This window comes from Podarcis gaigeae, assembly GCF_964106915.1.
Source record: "Podarcis gaigeae genome assembly, chromosome: 13".
Taxonomy (NCBI): Eukaryota; Metazoa; Chordata; class Lepidosauria; order Squamata; family Lacertidae; genus Podarcis; species Podarcis gaigeae.
Genome location: NC_139689.1, coordinates 5,843,590 through 5,859,953, shown reverse-complemented (window position 1 = coordinate 5,859,953; position 16,364 = coordinate 5,843,590). Strand labels below are relative to the sequence as shown.

Here is a 16,364-nt window from a genome sequence, read left to right as displayed (position 1 = left end):
GTTGTGTATGGGGGGGGGGTGGTTGGAGTTGAGCACTTCTACTGACTCTCCTTCTTTTAAGCAGAGTTTGGATGTCCACCTGCTGTGGATGCTTTAGTTGAGATTCCTGCATTGCAGGGGTTGGGCTAGATGACCCTCGGGGGTCCCTTCCAAACCTACCATTGTTCAGCCCGGACACTGAGGTCCAGCTCCGAGGGCCTTCTGGCGGTTCCCTCACTGCGAGAAGGGAAGTTACAGGGAACCAGGCAGAGGGCCTTCTCGGTGGTGGCACCCGCTCTGTGGAACACCCCTCCCATCAGATGTCAAAGAATTAAACAACTATCTGACTTTTAGAAGACATCTGAAGGCAGCCCTGTTTAGGGAAGCTTTTAATATTTGATGCATTACTGTATTTTAATATTTTGTTGCAAGCCGCCCAGAGTGGCTGGGGAAACCCAGCCAGATGGGCAGGGTATAAATAATAAATTATTGGTATTATACTACAGTGAAACCTTGGTTTACGAACTTAATCTGTTCCGGAAGTCCATTATTGAATCGAAACTATTCTTAAACCATGGCATGCTTTCTCTAATGAGGCCTCCCGCCGCTGGTGCCCTTCCACCATTCAGATTCTGTTCTTGGAGCGACGTAAAGTTCTCAAACCAAGACGCTATTTCTGGTTTTGGGGACTTTGTAAACCAAATCATTCTTAAACCGAGGTACTACTCTACTGCCATTCAGTTATTCTATAACAGGTCCCCAAAAACTTTTCATGCATGAGTGGAGACTTCTTGAACCAGGGTTGTATTGGTTGTACTACTCAATATTTTATTTGAGTATTTTGGTGTGTGCGCCCCCCCCCCCCCCGCTTTTTGCATTTCTATTGTCTATATGTGTGAGCATTGTGTTTAAATGTATGCGTTAGAGATTTCATCCTTACTGTAAATATTTTGAGAAGTTTCATATATAAGTGGACTTTAAATGATTAACCCTAAGTTAAAATAATATATTACATTAGGTTCAGAAGCAGTTTGCCGCAAATCAAAACTGGTGGTATTTCCCAGTGAGCTAATGCTTTTTAACTTTCTAATTTCTTTTAGGAAGATAACATAAAATGTCAAGGGAAGATGCCCGGGTCATCCCTGTGCGGGTGGCACTAAGGTGCCGTCCCCTTGTTCCTAAGGAACTTGCCGAGGGATGTCAGATGTGTTTGTCTTTTGTCCCTGGAGAACAGCAGGTGAGGAAAGATTTGGAGAGTTTCTGTGTGTGTTGTGTTTCATCTGCTCTAAAATGATGTGAAGGTTGTTCATTAAAGATTTCCCCTGACCCACTTCCGTAGGAGGATGGAATTGCACACTCTGAACTCCTAACAGTTTCTCTGTTACTGGTGCTAATGTGGAGTAGCGTCTGATAATGGAACCAGTTGAATGCAGAGCAGTCATCAGGTTCCTTTACTTGAAAGGGCACGCACCACGAGAGACATTTGATGAGATGAAAGGGACTTATGGGGAGGATGCCCCATTGAAGTAGTCAAGCACTGGCATCGCCAGTTCAAGTGTGGTCGGACTTCGCTGGAATGGGTCCCATTCCTGGGCAACCGCAGTCTGCCATTAATGAAGACACCATCCAACAAGTGGAGGCCGCCATTTTGGAGGATAGCCGCATAACCATTTGCCAACTAGCTGCAGATGTCAAGATCAGTGTGGGCTCTGTAGAAAAAAATTAATCCATGATCATTTGCACATGGGAAAGGAGTCCGCACGGTGGGTTCCCCGGCTGCTGACGCCTTTCCAGAAACAGGAATGAGTCACATGCTCACTGGCTCTTTTGGTCGTGTCATGAAAACCATGATCACTTCTTCACCAGACTAATTACTCAGGACGAAACATGGATCCATCATTATGACCCAAAAACTAAATCCCAGTCCAAACAATGGAAGCACTCCGCCTCACCACCTCCAAAGAAGGCACGTTTCCAACCGTCAGCAGGCAAGGTCATGCTCATGGTCTTTTGGGACCACAGTGGAGTGATGATGGATTTCCTGGCAAAGTGTACCACAATTACCAGGACATACGATGCTTCACTGCTGCAAAAATTGCAGAAGGCCATCAAAATTGAGAGGCGTATGCTGACCAAAGGTGTCTGCCTCCCGCAGGATAATGTCCCGGTTCATAACTCGCATGTTGCTCAGACAGACGCACGGTCCTGTGGCTATGAAATCCTTCCTCACCCCCCTTATTCTCCCGACCTCACACCATCAGACTTCCATGATGAAATGCTGATTTCTTAGGTCAAGTTGTAGCTTCTGATGGAACCTGCTAACCTCTACAGAGGAGGTCTCCACAGCTGCATAAAGCGATGGGAGAAGTGTTTGACTCTTGCTGGTAGCTATGTACAGAAGGACTAAGGCCCAGTTTCGTTTCTCTTAGTCCATGGGAAGTATGTCAGGGGAAATTTTAATGAATGCCTCTTGTATAGCTAGCCTTGGAGAGACAGGAGGAGATTCACTCCGCTATAAATGGGACCAGTTCTCAAACCCTCAAGAGCTGATTTTGCTAAGAGGCAAAACCATAGCCCTCATTACTTCTCTTCCTTCCTCACAGGTGGTTCTAGGTAATGACAAAGCATTCACGTATGATTATGTCTTCGACCCATCCACTGAGCAAGAGGAGGTGTTCAACGCCTGTATTTCTCCCCTTTTAATGGGCATCTTCAAAGGTGAGAGCTGTTGAGGTGGAACATGTTGGGAACATCTTCAGCAGGAAGTGCCCTGGAGGAAAGGTGGTGGCTAAGTCTTCGGCCACAAAAAGCTTGCTCTGTTTTAAAAGGTCCTGCATGCCATGCTGGCTGGACAGTAACTTGATACTTGGAAGTGGCATCTTGCTTTACTGGAATGTATTGCGTGGAGCATGTGAGACTGCCGTCACTGCAAGCTTAAATTCGGGGGGTGGGGGTGGATTTCTGTCCCACAAGCCTAATTTGCCCACATCAGCCAAGCCTCACATGCCCAACTTGAGGTAGCACCCCATAGGTTGTTCTTAGTCAGGATCCCATCCAGGCACTGAGCCAAACCTACTTAGTATCTGCAATGAGACCTCTCCATTCGCCTTCAGCCCCTGGGACCCGTGAAGATCACAATTTAGTTTTTTGTGTAAGTGTGTAACAGTATGAAAAATAAATAGACTTTCTTCCCTACAAGTTGTAAGAAAGATCATAAAATCGTAAATTAGCTGAGCAGCAGATGAAAAATGAGCTGGTACTAGAGTTTCAGTAATATGCAGGTTTAAATCGCTAGTCAGTAAGACTTGATTTAAATCATTGTTTTACAGAAAAGCTCATTCTTGCTGGTATCATCTTAATATTTACAACCAGAGGAAGGCTTTTGTTTTTGTAATAATGAATTTTCGGAGTAGTTTTTATAGTTATATCAAAAATTACTGGTTTGGTTATACTATTAGAAATACATAGATAATTAAGAAATTATTCTGAGGTTTAATAAGTTAACTTTATATTTAGACAACTTTTCTGCTGTACTTTATTGGAAGGGAAAAAATTACTTCCTTAATAACAATTTAAATTTATTTAACTGAAGTAATAACATTATAGCATATGTATCCATGTTTAACTGATGTGGTTAAACGTTTTGTTGTTGTTTTTAAACAGACTGAGTTTTAGCAAACATGAAAAACTTAAAACAAACCCTTATTTCCTGATGAATAGCCTTTGGACTATAATGTAACGTAAATAGAAAAAACTCTTAAGAATTCCCCCCCCCCCTCCAAAAGCATTTTATTTTAAAAATTCGATTTAAATAAAACAAGCTGATTTATTTATTTATTTATTTATTTATATCATTGATTTTCATCCACCCTGATGCAGGCTGATTGGGCTGCCTAGGGATTGAGATATATTTAACTTGCTCCAGTCTGATTCTTGTCCTTGCTGTTGTAAACATATGAAATACTATTAAGGGGCAGTTGTCGTCCTGGAAATGACCCTCACTTCTTTTTGCATTCTTAATTCCACAGGATATAATGCCACGGTTTTAGCCTATGGCCAGACGGGATCCGGAAAAACATACTCCATGGGAGGTGCCTACACAGCCGACAAAGAGAACGATCCCACTGTTGGAATCATTCCTCGGGCAATAAAGCTTCTCTTCCAAGAAATGAAAGAGAGGACAGGGTGGCAGTTCTTCCTGAAAGTCTCTTATTTGGAGGTAAAAGCCATCTATGCTGTCAATATTTTTGTAGTTTTAAGTGCAGTTGCAGTGTAGGGCCAAAAATCTGCTTCTCCCTAACCTTGAAATCCAAGCCCTCAGGGCCAAAAGAATTTTGTTGAGGTTGGGATCAAATGCCTCTGGGCAGGGATGGGCAAAGATGTGACTGGACAAGCATTTTCTAAAGCATTAGCTTTATTGAAAACAACAAAAGACAATCGTTTAATCATCAGCAGGCTTGATATCTGCGAATTACTAAAGCAAAGTAGTTTGAACTGTTAAATCCATTGATTTCAGCATTTCTTCCTGTTTCCATTTCTGGGCCATCAAAATCAAACAGCATTTCTTCCTGTTTCTATTTCTGGGCCATCAAAATTCTAGCTGCTGTCACTGCATACCTAAATAACTTCACATCCTTCTTTTTAATTTCATTCCCTAATATTCCTAATAAAAATGCTTCTGTTTTCTTAACAAAAGTATATTTCAGCATTTTCTTCATCTCATTATAAATCATTTCCCAGAAACCTTTTACTTTCTTACACTCCCACCACATGTGATAAAATGTTCTTTCTTTTTCCTGACATTTCCAACATTTATTACTGACTTTATACATCTTACCAAGTTTCACTGGTGTTACATACCATCTATACATCATTTTCATAACATTTTCTTTTATTGTAGTGCATGCAGTGAATTTCATTCCTTCTTTCCACAATTTTATCCACTCATCAAATTGTATATTATAACCAAAATCTTTGGCCCACTGAATCATAACTGATTTTACTTCTTCATCCTTTGTATGCCACTCAAGTAATAATTTATACATTTTTGATAAAATTTTAACATCACTATTGAAGATTTCTTGATGAAACCTAGATTTCTTTTCCTGAGAACCTCTTTCTGACATCTCTTTTTTGAACATTGCATTCAACTGAAAATAGTGCAACCAATCATTCACATTTTCTTTAACTTCTTCATATGGTTTCAATTTCCATTTATTACCTTCTTTGATTATCAAATTCTCATATGTAATCCATCTCCCTGTCATATTGATCTTTTTCACACTCATTATCTCCAATGGTGATAGCCAATATGGAGTTTTAAACTCTAATAAATTTTTATACCTATTCCAGACTTCAATCAACGATCCTCTAAAGATGTGGTTTTCAAAACCTTTATGCACTCTATTCTTTTCACACCATAAATACGCGTGCCAACCGAATCTATTATCATAACCTTCTAAATCCAACAATTCTGTGTTTTCTAACTTTATCCATTCTTTCACCCAGCAAAGACACGAAGCTTCATAATATAACTTTAAATCTGGCAGGGCAAAGCCCATTATCCTCTATGACTTAAAGTAGTATCAGATGTTTAAGTGTCAGTTGATTGGTGTGCCAACCCTACCTTTGGATGGCCTTTTAAAAGAAAGGTTAATTTTTTCTCTGTTTCAGCATACTGTGTTGCTGAAAATGTGCTTGTGGCTCCATAAACTGGCTCGGGTTGCTGTGCTGAACCATTGAAGTTTCTCCTCGCTATAGATTGTAGTGGAGCTTAACACTCCCATTTCCGGTTCCCTTGCAAAGCTGTGACTTCCGAGGGGTGTAGGGCAGGAACACAAACGTTGTGGCAATTCTATTGTGTTTGGCTTTTCAGATATGTCAAACCTCTCTTCCAATCTGCTACCTTCTCTTCCTCAGATCTATAATGAAGACATCCTGGACCTCTTGGCACCAGCCAAAGAGCGGACAGCTCAAATCAGCATCCGTGAAGACCCCAAGGAAGGCATAAAGGTGGAGTCCCTGCCAGGATTTGTTATTTTTATAGAACAGGGTACAGCATGTCATAGAGGCAAGGCTGGTAGTGTCAAATAGATCCTGCCTTGCTCTGTGGCAGATACGTAAAAGCTTTTTTGTTGGAGAGGGGGAGAAATCTGATTGAAATAACCATTCAATTTAACTTTTAGCTTTACCGTGTGTCAGCTAAGCAGCCTCAACAACCCTCTGGCTCCTGAGGAGACCCTCTCCAGAGCCTGAAGAGGTCGTCTTCGGGCTCTGTGGAGGGTCTCCTCCTGAGCAAGGGCGCTCCCCATTTTATGTGATTTCATGTTTGCACGCAGTGGGGAATCACCTGCACACTTACTAGTCAGGGCCTCAAACAGGGCCTTTCCAGTCCTATCTGGAGATGCAGGAGATTGAACCTTCCTTTTCAAGTCAGGCCTTGCTCTTTTTCCCAAAGAGAAGGGACGTCACATAGAGGAGGGAGAAAGGTTGTTTTCTGCTGCTCCAGAGAAGCGGACACGGAGCAATGGATCCAAACTACAAGAAAGAAGATTCCACCTAAACATTAGGAAGAACTTCCTGACAGTAAGAGCTGTTGGACAGTGGAATTTGCTGCCAAGGAGTGTGGTGGAGTCTCCTTCTTTGGAGGTCTTTAAGCAGAGGCTTGACAACCATATGTCAGGAGTGCTCTGATGGTGTTCCTGCTTGGCAGGGGGTTGGACTCGATGGCCCTTGTGGTCTCTTACAACTCTGATTCTAGGGATCTGTCCTCCTGCTCCCTACATGGCCGGGCATGCCAAACAGATAATTTAGCCTATGCATTCCCATAACAGACTCCTTTATCCAGGAGGATGGCTAGAGTGAAGCATAGCTTCTGGGAGCTTGAACACAGACTAGCAGTGCTCTGATTTCCCCAGATGGTCCTGATTACGTCTGGACACAGAAAACACTTGTAACGAAAGCTTGGTAGGATTTTTAAAGAAAGGTGCTGTTGATGAAGCGAAGGGAGGCAGAAAAAAAACATTTCCTCCCCATTTTCTCTCTTGATACAGATTGTGGGGCTCACTGAGCACGTGGTGCATTCTGCTCAAGAGACCACCCTGTGCCTGGAGCAGGGGAACAACTCCCGAACGGTGGCTGCCACGGCCATGAACACCCAGTCATCACGCTCTCACGCCATCTTCACCATGACCATTGAACAGAAAAGCAAGAGTGACACGTAAGCAAAAGTGTTCAGACTGTTAGGATATAGTTCCATTCCACCTTAAAAGGGTACAGGCATGACGTTTGTGTATCACGTGCCTGTTTACTTCCAGCTCTCGCTGGGAAACCTCCGTTGTATATTGCTTTTGCTATGCGGTTGTTTATCCGGAGACGAAGGGATGCAGAAACGTTTCCTTTGTCGCTAAACTATGCTGAATAAAAGCTGTATATAAAGCCTACATCTGCCTGTTCTCTTAAAAGCAAGGTCCATTGAAGGAAGGTTTGGGTTTTGCTGCCCGTGAGTGTGTGTTTTAGCACCTTGATACTGTGCTTAAGGGAGGGTGCCTTGCTTCAAGATAATGAGGGCAGAAAAAGTGGAAGTTGATAACAGATTAAGGAGAGCTCTTGGCGTATTCGAAATGGTGCCAATGTCACGGGAGGATAGAGCAAACTTGTTTTCTCTTCCTGGGGGATAAAACCCGAAGCAATGGCTTCAGATTACAAGAAAGGAGATTCAGACTAAACATTAGGAAGAACTTTCTGACAGTAAGAGCTGTTTGACAGTGGAACAGACTCTTACTAGAGGTGGTGGACTCTCCTTCCTTGGAAGTTTTTAAGCAGAGGTTGCATGGTGATCTGTCATGTGTGAGCTAGCTGAGATTCCTGCGTTGCAAGGTGGTTGGACTAGACTCGGGTCCAGTACGTTTCCGAGCACAATTCAAAGTGTTGGTGCTGCCCTTCAAAGCCCTAAACGGCCTCGGTCCAGTATACCTGAAGGAGCGTCTCCACCCCCATCATTCTGCCCGGACGCTGAGTTCCAGCGCCGAGGGCCTTCTGGCGGTTCCCTCATTGCGAGAAGCAAAGCTACAGGGAACCAGGCAGAGGGCCTTCTCGGTAGTGGCGCCCGCCCTGTGGAACGCCCTTCCAGCAGATGTCAAAGCGATAAACAACTACCTGACATTCAGAAGACATCTTAAGGCAGCCCTGTTCAGGGAAGTTTTTAACGTGTGATATTTTACTGTATTTTTTGTTTTTATGGAAGCCGCCCAGAGTGGCTGGGGAGGCCCAGCCAGATGGGCAGGGTATAAATAATAAATTATTATTATTATTATTATTATTATTATTATTATTATTTTATTCTGACTCTACAGTTTTATTATTCTTTGATTCCCCAACCTAGTGCCTACCACATGCTTTGTACTGCAGCAGCTGTGCTGGCTGGGGCTGATGGAAGCTTTAGCCCAAAACATCTGGAGGGCAGCAGGTTGGGGAAAGCTGGATTCTTGTTACAGCCTCAGGGTTTTCTGTTCATTGCTGTGTGAGTGAAATGCTCCTACTTCTGGCTTAGGAACACCAGTTTTTGTTCCAAGCTGCACCTCGTAGACCTTGCTGGTTCAGAAAGGCAAAAGAAGACCAAAGCAGAAGGTGATCGACTTCGGGAAGGTGAGTGGTAAAAATTCCTGATGGCATGTTAAGTTTGTCCCCATGGTAGTAGAGTTTTTAAGGATTGTAATCTGTTTTGTGTTAGAAATCCTTGCTTCAAAGGGGAATACACCTTGTTTTTAGAAATAGCTGTTCAGGCCTGCCTAATTTAAGATCAATGGTTTATATGGCCCTCCACTACTTCTTCTTCACTCTCTAAGCTACCATCTCAAGGCAATTTACACATAAGATAATTAAAAACAGCTAAGAACACAAAAACAATACATTTAAAGCAAGATGAAAACTCTAATTAGTCGTCAATAATGGTAAATACACATTTATCCAGCTGGGTAAATCTGTGAACAAAAATATAGCATATGCATAAAATTTGTCATCCTCTATTAATTGGTTTAGAGTCAGTATACCCACATCCATACAATTGCCCCATACAACCATTTTTCCATGGTTGTTAGAGTAGGATTTCCACACAGAGTCAGTTTAACGTGGAAGAATTGGTCAAATAATTTTTTATTAGCCATTATGTTCCATAACTTTCTAACTGACAAGATTGATTCAAGAGAATCCTGGGTTTTAATATATTTTGATCCTAATGCTGTCCATTCAGATAAAGGAGCTATATGGTCTAGGATTGCTCAATTCGGAAAATTATCCCTAATTTTGGGTTTTCAGTGTCCAGTATTTGACAGTAAATAAGCTTGACAATATGGTTCCGGAACGGTTCCTTCGAATTCTGCAATTCTAAAAGTGTTGATCTCGGCTCTCCATCTCTTCCCCCTTTTGCGTGTTTGCATGTTTAGGGATCAACATCAACAAAGGACTCCTCTGCCTGGGGAATGTCATCAGTGCTCTTGGAGAGGAAAGCAAAAAGGGCAATTTTGTCCCTTATAGGGACTCTAAGTTAACACGCCTTTTGCAAGGTAAGAGTGGGAGCCAAAAAGTCCATCTTGTGCCTCTGGAAACCTCCTTTCATCTCCCAAAAGTGGTGGGTTGTTGTTGTTTTTTACCTAAACAGTCGTCCTATTTTTCTCCCTTCAGATTCCTTGGGAGGCAATAGCCACACCTTGATGGTGGCCTGTGTCAGCCCAGCAGATTCGAACCTCGAGGAGACTTTGAATACCCTTCGATATGCTGACAGGGCCAGAAAAATTAAGAACAAGCCGGTAGTGAATATTGACCCTCAGGCAGCAGAGATCGGCCGGCTAAAGCTGCAGGTGTGTCTGTGGGCTCCTAGATTTGGAGGGGCGGCAGAGGAGTTGGCTGCAGAGATGTGGGTGGTGGTGGGGTTGTGAGCCGAAGATGCAGGCCAGTGTTGATGCTTACTTGAAAGAGCTGCCACAGAACCACAGGCTGATGGCGAAGAAACAGTTAAAAGTAGCAATTTTCTCTCCTTCAGGTTCAACAGTTGCAGGTCTTACTGCTGCAGGCTCATGGAGGGACCCTTCCTGTGACTATTGGGTGAGGACTGCTGGCCAACAACACATGTGACACTCACTCTTCAGTGCTAAAGGCAGCCTGTACTTTTTCATAAACGTTCATTACTGCAGACCTGACCAATGAAGGCACTGGTGCAGAGATCTCCGCAAACATAATTGGCAAAGCTTTGTCCGGCCTCAAGGCATGAATTGATGAGATGCACTTGGAAAACCGCTGCCCTATTTAAGAGAGCATTGAAAGTTAATACGTTGCCAAGACTAAACATCCAAATGCTGCTTGACTTTGAATTTTTTGACTGCAGAATGTGTCACTCCTTCTTAAGCATACAAATCTAATTAACAGAATTCTGGATACAAATGCTGCTGCTTTTTCTTATCTTTCTGAAGCTCCTCTTATTCTTCCTCTTGCTTCAACCCTGCTTTGCATCTTGCTTTCTGTCAAAACCCCATTCTCTAAAAACATGCCTGAAAACCTGCTGTTCCTGAGCCACTGCAAGCCTTCCCTCTTCTGTGGCTCCTTGTAAGTTGGCCCATACTTTTTTCTTTTTCTTCTTAGTTTTATTTACCTGCACTTAATGCTGTCCTATTGAGGTGGTTTGAGTGGTCCATTTTCCATGCAAGGCTCCCTCCCTCTCATAGAAAGCTGTACCCACAGAACTACATGAAAAGGACTGTCTTAATTAGCCAACCCAAATTTGCACACTTGTCTAACATACTGCCCATATGAGCAGGTAGGATTAGGCAGGGTGTGTGTGTTTCATTCCTCTGACTTCATTGTGCCATTTAGAGGCACCAGAAACGCTTTCAAGTCCTAGTGCAAATCTGGGGGCTAGAATCTCAGCTCCCTTCCAGTTTGGGGCTGGGAACAAGGGGATTGCCTTTTGTTTGTTTTCTATAGAAAAATACATCTATACTGCAATTTCATTAAAAAATTCAAAGCCACTTACAGCATTATATATATGCAATAAAAGCGACACAAAGATTTAAAATTGCACATCACAAGCTAACGGTTACAGAAAGTGTTTTTCTTAATATTCTGCGTAAGCCTGAAGGAATAGAAAAGTTTTAAGCAAACAGTTAATATAGAAAATGCCTGCAGCTGCGCTGCTTTGATTAGGAAATGCATGGAAAGCCGAGAGATTATTCTTTCCAAGTGTGTCTGAAGCCTGGGCAGAGCCCACTCTCTGAAGATATTCTGCTGAGTGGCAAGGTGGCAGTATTTGAACCCCCATGGCAATCCTGTTCATGCACTGCCCGGAAGGGGGTTATTCTACAGTTTTGAGAATAACGGAGGAGAAAACTTCTAGTGTGTTCTTCTGTGACATGAAATAATCTTTAACTCATATTTAAGATGCTTTTTCTAGCCTTGTCCTTCCTTGGATTTACTTTTAACTCACCCTTCCAGGAATCTGGGCTCCTTTTTCCCCCTTCTTGAATGAGATAAAACTTCCTTAGTGTGCTGGATGCAGGCAGATGACAGGCCAATAAACCACTTAGAGGCTTTATTACAACTGAGCGGTATATGAATTCCGTTAAATAAATAAATGCTTCCTGCTTAAACTTCCAGAGGTGAGCCCTCGGAAAACCTGCAATCTCTGATGGAGAAAAATCACTCCCTCGCGGAGGAAAATGAAAAACTAAGCCGCGGCCTCAGTGAAGCAGCAGGCCAGCTTGCCCAGATGCTGGAAAGAATTATTGTGGTAAGGCCTCAGATATTTGGGGGGTCAGGTGGCTGGTGGCGGTGACATGGTTTTGTGGCATAGGCATGACTCCCCATCAGTGAGTTCAGAAAGAGGGCTATTCTGTTGCCAAAAATGCAGTCTTGTGACTTCATTTAAGAGTTTAGGAGTTAGTATTTTTTAAATGCAGTGGTGGGAGCAATTATTGAAATTCCTGGCTGGTTTTTATGTACAGTGGTGCCCCGCAAGATGAACGCCTCACAAGATGGAAAACCCGCTAGACGAAAGGGTTTTCCATTTTGGAGGCGCTTCGCAAAACAAATTTCTTTATGGGCTTCCTTCGCAAAACGAAAATGTCTTGCGAGTTCCTGCGGGGTTTTTTCCCTCCCCCCCTTTTCCTAAGCCGCTTATCAGCTGATCCACTGATAAGCCGCTTAACAGCTGATCACTAAAAGCCGCTAATAGCGCTAATCCGCTAAGCTGTCAATGGGCTTGCTTCGCAAGACGAAAAAAACCGCTATACGAAGAGCCTCACGGAACGGATTAATTTCGTCTTGCGAGGCACCACTGTACAGTGGTACCTCGGGTTACATACGCTTCAGGTTACAGACTCTGCCCAGAAGTAGTACCTTGGGTTAAGAACTTTGCTTCAGGATGAGAACAGAAATCGTGCTCCGGTGGCAGCAGGAGGCCCCATTAGCTAAAGTGGTGCTTCAGGTTAAGAACAGTTTCAGGTTAAGAACTGACCTCCGGAACAAATTAAGTACTTAAGCCGAAGTACCACTGTACAGGTGATGACCATTTTGTGTGGGGGTCCCATTTCTGGCCCCCGTTCTTCCGTCTCCGGGTCCATTTGCACATGCCTAAAATGGTCGCTTTCTGTACGCATTGGAACATATTGTAACGTGAGATCTACTCAGAGTTAGACCCATACTTATTACTGCTTAAGTCATTGTGGTGTAGTGGTTGGAGCAGGCTTCCTCAAACTCGGCCCTCCAGATGTTTTGAGACTACAATTCCCATCATCCCTGACCACTGGTCCTGTTAGCTAGGGATCATGGGAGTTGTAGGCCAAAAACACCTGGAGGCCGAGTTTGAGGAAGCCTGGCTTAGAGTGTCAGACTAGGACCTGGGAGACCAAGGTTCAAATCCTCACTCAGCCATGAAGTTCAGTGGGTGACCTTGGGGGCCAGCCACTGCCTCTCAGCCAAATCTACCTCAGAGGCGTTTTGGGGGATTAAATGAGGGCAGAACCACGTATGCCACCTTGAGCTCCTTAGAGAAAAAAATGGGATACAAATGCAACAAACTAAATAATAGATTTAGTTGACTGTGCCCAACTCTGAACGGCAACCACCTGGGGCCAAATACGCCACCTGGCCACCACCTCCTAAGCCAGCCGTTTTCAACCTGGTGCCCTCCAGAAGTTTCTCGACTCCCATCAAGCCTTGCCAGCCTTGCTAGTGGTTGAGGACAATGGAGTTGTAGTCACATCCTTTGGTTTAATTCAAAACTATCCCATGATGCAGGGAAGCGGGTGGCGCTGTGGGTTAAACCAGAGAGCCTAGGACTTGCCGATCAGAAGTTCGGTTCGAATCCCCGCCACAGGGTGAGCTCCCGTTGCTCGGTCCCTGCTCCTGCCAACCTAGCAGTTCGAAAGCACAAAGTGCAAGTAGATAAATAGGTACCGCTCCGGCGGGAAGGTAAACGGCGTTTCCGTGCGCTGCTCTGGTTCACCAGAAGCAGCTTAGTCATGCTGGCCACATGACCCGGTAGCTGTACCCCGGCTCCCTCGGCCAATAAAGTGAGATGAGCGTCGCAACCCCAGAGTCGTTCACGACTGGAATTAACTGTCAGGGGTCCCTTTACCTTTATCCCATGATGCACAATCTGCTTCCCACTTTCTGCAGACGGAGCAGCAGAACGAAAAGATCAGCACAAAGGTGGAAGAGCTCCAGAAACATGATGCGTAAGTAGTTGTTCTCTGTGCACACTCTTAGCTGTTCAAAATGCAGATTGATTGCTCATGGGGCTTGCTACGTCTAAAATACAGGGAGATTGGTGGGCTGCTTTGAAAGGGCACTTTTGGGCAGCAAAAGTAAAAACAGGTGTTGTATTATGAGGTAGGAGGAATAAATAATCTACGTGTAGGTCAGTTAGAGCAGGATGAGTGTAGTCAATCAAGCATCTGCATGGCATAAAACTAACACCGACTCTGAGTAAGTTCTTTTGTGACTGGATTTCAGGCTGAAACTTGACCTGCAGAAACTGCTGGAGGCTCTGGAGGATCAAGAGCTGAAAGAGCACGTGGAACTGATTCGCCACCTGCAGCAAGTAATCGCCCAGTTTCTGGTAAGGATCCCCTTGGGGACACGAGGACGTTTCATGGTTGATGGAACCGCTGCTTCTGCTGCCTTTCCCAGTTTGGGGAATAAGCAAGAAGCATTCCATACATTCTGTGCCTGTGGCTTCTGGAGAAGTTCAAAAGTAGACCAAGCAGCGCCTTTTGGTTTGGGGTGAGATCTTGCTGGTGTTTGCAGCGTGTAACATTTTGAACTGCACAGAGCATTTGGGGGACCATAGGACTGTCTTGTGACGCCAGGCAAACCTTGTGTGTTCTCCGCAGAGTGAAACCCCTGCTGGCGTTACGGACATGGACACATCTGATCAAGACTCCAGCGCTGTAAGTAAGAGGCCTCCTGACTTGATGTGAATCCTGTGTGTACTTTTCAATGCATGGCTAGCGGTTTCTTGGCAACAGGACCCCAGCTACAATAAGGGACTGATGGCAGCAAGCACCTTTATTTAGAAGATTTTGTTGTTGTTGTTGAGTCGTTTAGTCGTGTCCGACTCTTCGTGACCCCATGGACCAAAGAACGCCAGGCACTCCTGTCTTCCACTGCCTCCCGCAGTTTGGTCAAACTCATGCTGGTAGCTTCGAGAACACTGTCCCACCATCTCGTCCTCTGTCGTCCCCTTCTCCTTGTGCCCTCCATCTTTCCCAACATCAGGGTCTTTTCCAGGGAGTCTTCTCTTCTCATGAGGGGGCCAAAGTCTTGGAGCCTCAGCTTCAGGATCTGTCCTTCCAGTGAGCCCTCAGGGCTGATTTCCTTCAGAATGGAGAGGTTTGATCTTCTTGCAGTCCATGGGACTTTCAAGAGTCTCCTCCAACACCATAATTCAAAAGCATCAATTCTTTGGCGATCAGCCTTCTTTATGGTCCAGCTCTCACTTTCATATATCACTACTGGGAAAACCATAGCTTGAACTATACGGACCTTTGTTGGCAAGGTGATGTCTCTGCTTTTTAAGATGCTGTCTAGGTTTGTCATTGCTTTCCTCCCAAGAAGCAGGTGTCTTTTAATTTCGTGACTGCTGTCACCATCTGCAGTGATCATGAAGCCCAAGAAAGTAAAATCTCTCACTGCCTCCATTTCTTCTCCTTCTATTTGCCAGGAGGTGATGGGCCCAGTGGCCATGATCTTAGTTATTTTGATGTTGAGCTTCAGACCATATTTTGCGCTCTCCTCTTTCACCCTCATTAAAAGGTTCTTTAATTCCTCCTCACTTTCTGTCATCAAGATTGTGTTATCTGCATATCTGAGGTTGTTGATATTTCTTCCGTCAATCTTAATTCCGGCTTGGGATTCATCCAGCCCAGCCTTTCTCATGATAAATTCTGCATATAAGTTAAATAAGCAGGGAGACAATATACAGCCTTGTCATACTCCTTTCCCAATTTTGAACCAATCAGTTGTTCCATATTTAGATGGTTTTAGAGACCACTTAATCAAATAGCTCTCTAATTGGTATGCACATAAGATTGTAGAAAGGCAAAGCACACAAAACATTTTTTTAAAAAAATCCAGATGTTAGTTAAACTTTTGCCTCTCCCCCCTAGGTGTCAGAAGGTGACTTGGATGCTCAAGGGTCCTCTGATGAGTATGCCACTCGGCACGCTCTCCACCAAGCTCAGATGTCCAAAGAGTTGCTTGAGCTGAACAAAGCCCTGGCTCTGAAGGAAGCCTTGGCAAGGAAGATGTCTCAGAACGACAGCCAGCTGGAGCCCATACAATGCCAGTACCAGGTAACAGCAGCTGACCGGGAAGGAGTGAGCATCTATACACACAGTGGGCTGCTTGACTGGGTGCCACAGGAGGGCAGCCTCGCCTTTTCTTAGGTGGAGATGTGGCCTGTTGGAAAGAAACGGCTGTAGCCGGAGGAGCTGCTTTTGGTGGGGTGCTGAAAAAATGTATGTGTGTGTGTGTGTTTAAATCAAGACCAGCATCAAGGACCTGGAAATGGAGGTGGCCAAACTGCAGAAGGAAAAAGAAGACCTGGTCCTTGGCATTCATATGACGAAGAAGGATGTCAGCCAAGCAAAGTAAGAGGCACCTGATTGGGAGCTTTTGAGAGGGGAAGCTTGTTGACTTCATGACTACAGGGCTGCCGTGTTCATTTCAGACTCAGCGAACGGCGCAGGAAGCGGCTTCAGGAGCTGGAAGGGGAAATGGCAGATCTGAAGAAGAAGCTGAAGGAGCAGTCGAAGCTCCTGAAGATGAAAGAATCCAATGAGCAGACAGTGTGCAAACTGAACCAGGAGATCCGGGTATGTAGTAGTAGTAGT

General features: G+C 44.4%; 1 protein-coding gene across 2 annotated transcripts in view; it reads left to right on the top strand.

Moving 5' to 3' along the window:
• The window catches only part of LOC310828761 (chromosome-associated kinesin KIF4-like), a 35,493-nt gene that overhangs the window by 1,762 nt on the left and 17,367 nt on the right, over positions 1–16,364 (top strand). For both annotated transcript variants that reach the window (XM_083706544.1, XM_083706545.1), the window contains 16 exons: positions 1,080–1,216; positions 2,583–2,697; positions 4,008–4,198; positions 5,899–5,991; positions 7,032–7,198; positions 8,531–8,625; positions 9,423–9,542; positions 9,661–9,836; positions 10,019–10,080; positions 11,626–11,758; positions 13,648–13,706; positions 13,984–14,089; positions 14,364–14,420; positions 15,639–15,824; positions 16,018–16,121; positions 16,202–16,346. In XM_083706544.1, the coding sequence (XP_083562670.1) occupies positions 1,094–1,216; positions 2,583–2,697; positions 4,008–4,198; positions 5,899–5,991; positions 7,032–7,198; positions 8,531–8,625; positions 9,423–9,542; positions 9,661–9,836; positions 10,019–10,080; positions 11,626–11,758; positions 13,648–13,706; positions 13,984–14,089; positions 14,364–14,420; positions 15,639–15,824; positions 16,018–16,121; positions 16,202–16,346 (1,932 nt within the window). In that variant the 5' untranslated portion in view covers positions 1,080–1,093. The remainder of the gene's footprint in view (positions 1–1,079; positions 1,217–2,582; positions 2,698–4,007; positions 4,199–5,898; positions 5,992–7,031; positions 7,199–8,530; positions 8,626–9,422; positions 9,543–9,660; positions 9,837–10,018; positions 10,081–11,625; positions 11,759–13,647; positions 13,707–13,983; positions 14,090–14,363; positions 14,421–15,638; positions 15,825–16,017; positions 16,122–16,201; positions 16,347–16,364) is intronic.